Below are 6,264 nucleotides of genomic sequence, written 5' to 3'. Positions count from 1 at the left end.
TCACTAGAAACCAAAATGCGATTAGAAAAGATGCTGCAAACCGCATACCAGAGACCTTCTGTCGCCCGCACTTTGCTTCCTGCAATTTGCCTCCGTGCACAGGATTTATGTTATTAAACGTCCGACACAACCATTGAGAGCTAACGGAACTGTCCAAGGCATATGGAACCTTTCAAAATGAGCCCAAGTCGTAAATGATAGAGAAAAACTGTCCGGGCTGGATTGAAGCGTTTGAAAACAAAGAGAGCCCTACATGGTGAGAGGGAACTGCCAGAAATCAGGCAATACGCGATGTAAGACGGAGTCCATCGAGTGCACATTTCTTGACCCTTAAGACGGAACTGGTCGAAGATGACGGATCCCCAGAGAAGCGCACGAGAAATGCAATCCAATGTATTCTAAAATCAGAAGGAACTGCTCCAAAGCAGACGGAAAAGTTCGTAAGCCGACTTGACCGTTTAGAATAATATGAAAGAAGGACAACCACAGCCCAACCAACATTCGATTGTAAGATGAGAGTCTACATCTAAAGCACAGTCCGAATTCTACAGTTAGTAGTCTCTTAAATGGGACAACTTTCTTCAATAAAGTGAAACCGAGCACGGAGTAGTCTCCTCCCCAAACGTTGTTTGGTCTCGTCACGCAACGCACTCTCTTCCCCTTTGGTGAAGCAGAGAGTGCGTAGCGTGACGAGACCAATAACAGTTGCGATTTGACTGAACGCGAAGCAGTCTGATATCAGATTGAACCACCCTAGACTGTTCAAAGTCAGACGAAACTGTCTGTAAATGGACGGAGCCATTCTAAAATCCCACGAAATCGACCATAACCGTTTAAAATCGTCTAAAATAAATTGGACGGGGCATCCAAAATCAAAATTGTAAATTAATTGGGAATCGTTCCCAGATCCTGTTGATATGTGAGCGCGAGCAGAGCGCTAGGTCTAGCAGCTTCGGAAGAACTTTCTTTACCAGTTTATCTCAGCCGTAAGTTTTCGCGCCAAAAAAGGACAAAAAGTGATATTTGGGTTAGCTACCCAAAATGGCCGGGAAAAAGAAACGTAAGCGTCAGATTGAACCAAGAAAGAAAGATTCCAAACAGAAAAAAAACACGGACTGTGCTTCATTTGAAGATAAGAAACCTAAATTTGATGATGAGCTGAATAAACAGTTTGATGAAGATTTACAACAGTGGATATCAGGAAGGAAAGATGAGGGCGAAAGCAACAGCGTTTCAGAAGACCCAAGCTCAAGTCCACGGAAAATGGAAGCCGAGGAGTGTAAATATATCCCGCCCTTTACCCGAAAGTCTAAAATAATCTTGAAAACAGATGGAAGCTCTATTTTTCCTGGTGTGGGTTCAGAGCGAACTAAACAGCCTTGGAAGGATAGAGAACGGAATTTTATTGATACTCAACGAAGCCCACGGAGTCAGAAGACTCGCGTAGAGGAGTCTTTAACTAACGACTCGCCTAAGGTGTGTTTCCAATAGTAAAGCGTCAGTTACCAGTTCTATTATCATTTTTTTCCCGCTCTTGGCCACGTGGGTATGATCTTTCAAAGTCCAATATTTTATTTATTATCTGATTACGTTTAAAAAACACAGGAAACCCAATTATATTTCAGCTGTTGATCTGAGTTTTTTTTCAGTGAAATCCTCGAATACCTGGTGACCGAATTTTTTTCTTAAATTGTCATTCAATAACATGAAAAGTTTTTGAAATGATTTTGACGCATTCTACGGCCTCTCTATCGGTTATGTGTAAAATGTTCATTTATACGTTTTGAATATTGGAATAAAATTGTATGGTTTTTGGAACACTTTCCTCACTTAATCAACCTCGATCTTAAGACTAAGAGGCCTATACTTTAAACTGGATGTTACACTGACTGGGATTATTTTCCCAGCAGAGAAAAAAAGAAAAAGAGTCGGAGGAAGAAATGCAGGTACATGTTGAAGGAATGGAAAGAGTGGTGATGTTGGGTCATGAAAAGAAAGACTTACCTCTTGCTAGTACGAGTTGGACAGTAGCTGCTGATGTAAAAGGCAAAAATTCACTAATGTCAAATGGAACCCTTTTATCTTGTCCTTCAAGTACCATCCAGGAAGATGTTTCAGCCATTGTTATGCAGGTCATAGATAACCTCCTAGAAACCGTTATTAGACATGGAAACCAGTGTAATGATGAAGCCTTGGAGGAGCAGATGGTTAAGGCTGGTTCTCAGACACTACTTGCAGATGTTAATGAAGCTGTGGCAGCAGCAACAACAGTAATGGAAGGGCAAGAGCATTGTTGTTCAGCTATAAAAACTACAATGATAGGAGAGGGAGAAACACCAGCAACAATTTGTATGCATAAGGACAAGGTTGGTGCAGTTCCAGTCAAGCCAGTTGCTTCAAAACATGCTATTGAAAAGTGCCATGAGAATGTGGTAGATGTTGGTGTACCAGCCTTACAAAATTTTCGTCTTATGTTGGAAAATGAACTCAGGATGGAACAGTGGGAGGAATCTGATTGTAAAAAATGTCATTATTATGGTGTAGTCAGCAGTAAAAGTGTATATGCCCAAGAAGTTGCAGATAAACTAAAATATCAAGGAGTAAATGGCTCAACAGTCAGCAGGCCAGAAGTTCAGAAAGAAGTTTTGTTTGGACAAGAAAGCTCATCAGGAAGTGAAGGTATCCAAGCTGTAAATACATTGGTACCATCAATGGATACCCAGCTCATCTCTGCACAGTCTTTAAAAGACTGTGTTCAATTTAATTTGGGAGTAGGACAATCCCCAACATCCAATGCAAATATAAACTCAGCAAGAGAGAAAAAGGTAAATGTGGAAAAACAGATTGTTGTAGACAAGGTATCCTGTGAAAATTGTTCTGATGTGTGTGGAGCTAATGATTCGTTGCAGCCCATTAATGAGCAAGGTCTCGACCAGATGGTTCCAAATTATTACAAAAACAGCACTGTGATATCAGTAAGTTTTTTACCTCTTGTTCTTCATTGTTCCTTTCAAGTAGAATATAACACCCACCATTTTTCTGCACTTCATCACAAAGTCAAAATCACAACTCAGCAGTTGTCATTGGAATATGCAAACTTGTTGAACAGGGTACTCCAATTTCCTCATTTTAGAGGTTGTGTGGCTTTGAAAAGCCACAATTACTCTCAGTAGGCAAAGCTCCTTTTTAACTTGTAATTTATTATGTGTAGCATTCACTGTCTCCCATTTAGAATAAAATTCCTGAAGTAACAGAATCTACAAGAATTTCTAAGATGAAGAAGATAACTGTGGTTGTTGACAAAAACATTGAACATGTAACAGTAGTCCAAAAAGGGCCCACCAAGCCTGGAAATGGTTTCAATCTGGAGTCCTCTCAATCCCGTTGCACTGCTCAGGCATCAGAACTTGCTATGGAGGAAAATTTAATAGAAGACCTGACTGTGACTAGTGCCCAGCCGACTGCTGAAGTTGAGCATGAAGAGTTGATACTAGAAACTGAAAGAGAAGAATCTTGTGACATGGTGCAGAGCAAAAGTATAGAGAGCCCAACAAGGAAGCTGGAAGGAGGGTTCTCCTTTTCTGGTTCTGATGCTAACCTTTTGGAATTTGGTAGTGTAATGGAATGTACAGACTCTCAGCTGGTTCATGTTGATGAATACTTTGATGAGGAGCAGCCACCCTTAAGGCCTTTGAAACACGATCCCAGGTAATTGGTCAAAGTGCAGTCACTTAAGATGCTATTTGCAGTTATTTCTTAGTTTCTTACTTGGGAGATTTACCCACCTTTCCACCCAGGGCATAATTCTGATTAAGATTTAGGGCAGGAATGGGTGAGATTAAGGATACTAAATTATCAGACTTGATCAGAAACTAAACACAACAAAAAGATGAGAGAATTCAGATATAAAACAATTTAAAGTCCTTGACCATAATGAACTCCCTTTTTGTGAAATGGTTTTCCTTGCATTTGATGTATTGTGTACTTGTTAACATATTTGTTTTCATTATTTTGGTCAGTAATGTATATAGTGATGTAGGAGGTGACAGAGCTGAAGGTGATGTGGAGCTTCCATCTGACAGAGGAATGATCAAGGGATTGATCAGTGAGCTGTCAACATTGAAGTATGCACCATATATACATGCCAACACCTTTCTATGCTTGGGTTAACTTAATTTGTTTGAATTTACCTGTAAATTGTTCCAGATTCATGCCCAACTTGAAGCAGTTTTTCTGAGTCAGATGCATGAGAAGTATACAACAGTGTTGTTTTCCCTTTGAAAAGTTAATAAGCTTTATGATATTGTTAAGTAGCTAATTGCAATCTGGACACTTTTGTGTACTAACCAGATTTCAGTAAGGGCCACTCTGCTGTTAAAAAGGGTCATGTTCTTATTGTCCAAATGAAAGCTCTTCGTGTTGTCTTATTGACACTGTGGTGTAGGCTAAAACACTTTTTTGCTTATATCTCTGTTATTAGTAAGTTTTACCAAAAATCAAATTTTACCACAGTAGCTGGTCAACAAGTGTTGAAACCAAGTTAAAGTTAGCCTGCAAGGAGAATCTTAAGGGCACTCTGTAAGAAAAAAATTCTTGTATGAAAACAATGTGAGTTGATGTTACTATATGCCTCCTCACTAAAAATCTAACTTGAAAGTTTACTAGCAGTTTGCTTTTCATTTTAGCAAATTTATCATTGGAGCATGGAGAGATTTAGAGAGCCAAAGGAAAAAGAGGCAAGCAAGACTGAAATCAGGAAAGGGAAAAAAGTTGAATTAAGAAGAATTGTTATACTTTACTCACATTCAAATTACTAATTACATGTTTGGTGTTTTACTCCTTGTAATTTAAAAGAGCATTCCTACAAGAAATTGACTTTGCAACTTGGTTAATGTGCTATTGGGATCAACTATTTCAACTACTACTGGCATAGGTTGAAGCAGTTCAAATTTTCAAATGGAAGAATTGAGCTTCTAGACAAGCATTGAGAAGATACCTTAGTTAGTTTATCTATTGAGAGACTTGGGAGATAAGCAGTGGGCACCCCTGAGCATTTCTTTTTGTTTACAGAGAGCATCACTAGCAGCAGGAGACTACACCTGCCTGTTAATTGTTGTCAAGAACAGTAATAGTGGCCCCTTGTGCTTCTTCAACCATTTCAACCTGGTGTGATATGGGTTTGAAATATTCAAATGAGGGTGATTTTCCCTGTTGCAATCTGAACAAAATGAACCCAATCAGCTTTGTATGGTTGATCCCGATAGAACATGACCTTAGTGGATACTGGGTTGATTCTTGTGTCAGTGTAACATCTTAATATAATTTAAGCTCTTTGAAGTTGAGTTTCTTTGGATAGTACTTAAATTTAAATTGTGATATTTACCAGTAGTTAATTTCTCTCTCTTTGATGAAATATTACAATAGACAACTTCAAGCATCAAGGGAATTTCTCTTTTTCTTTTGTTAACTTGTTTAAGCTTCAGGGTGACAAGAAATTGAGTTTTAACAAAAATAAAGCATTAATCAAGATTACTGTGGTTGAATTTATTGCAACAGTCAACAATTTAATAAATCAATTCCTATGTACATTCTAATTAATAAAAACATAACAATGTAGTTTTCTCTTAATAGTGTAGATTTGCAAAACAGTTCCAATGATGATACAGCACTAGAGTCATTTTTATGAAACAAAAACCTGAATAGTATTTTTATAACTTCCTCTATCTGAAGTTTTCTCTCTCCTTTATAACAGAGATAATCTGTTGGCCCAAAATCATTTCTAGACATCTTGTATGACAAGTAGCAGAGGCAAAAGGTAGTAAGTTAAACATTGTTTCTCTGTTGTATGTCAGTTAAGACAACTGAGGATGAGTCAGCATTCCCCCAAATTGTATTGCCAGACTGTCACAATTTTAAGTGTATATTAAATTAAATTTTCCTAAACTGTGAACCACAAAGAAGGGTTCATTGCAATTTTTCACACAGCTTCCAAGCCCATGCTCTGCCTCTAAAGTGGAGCTGAGTGAGCAGCAAACATCAGTTTATTAGAGTGACATTTCAACAAATGCTACAGGTTTTATCTATGATGTAGCTCAAAATAATTTGGGATTTTTTGCACAAATGCAGTTTTCTAGGCCTTCCTTTCATTTTTATAATGATATGAATATCAATTATTAGTTTACCACATGGTCTGGACTTAGAATGTAAAAAGTGCCAGTGTAGCAATCAGAGCCACTTGCACAAACAGGGACAACTGAGGATACA

The 6,264-nt window shown here is 38.2% G+C and overlaps 1 protein-coding gene across 1 annotated transcript; it reads left to right on the top strand.

Annotated features, from left to right (window-relative positions):
* The first annotated feature begins 1,041 nt into the window (after positions 1–1,041).
* LOC136280277 (uncharacterized) lies at positions 1,042–5,601 on the top strand. The gene is made up of 5 exons (XM_066165272.1): positions 1,042–1,476; positions 1,911–2,825; positions 3,233–3,708; positions 4,020–4,124; positions 4,686–5,601. Exons 1-5 carry the CDS (start codon positions 1,042–1,044, stop codon positions 4,777–4,779), a joined length of 2,025 nt encoding a protein of 674 aa, XP_066021369.1. The 3' UTR covers positions 4,780–5,601.
* Positions 5,602–6,264: the final 663 nt, after the last annotated feature.

Source organism: Pocillopora verrucosa, chromosome 4 (genome assembly GCF_036669915.1).
Source record: "Pocillopora verrucosa isolate sample1 chromosome 4, ASM3666991v2, whole genome shotgun sequence".
Lineage (NCBI taxonomy): Eukaryota > Metazoa > Cnidaria > Anthozoa > Scleractinia > Pocilloporidae > Pocillopora > Pocillopora verrucosa.
The sequence above is the reverse complement of the archived record's forward strand: the minus strand, read 5'-3'. Positions and strand labels throughout refer to the sequence as shown.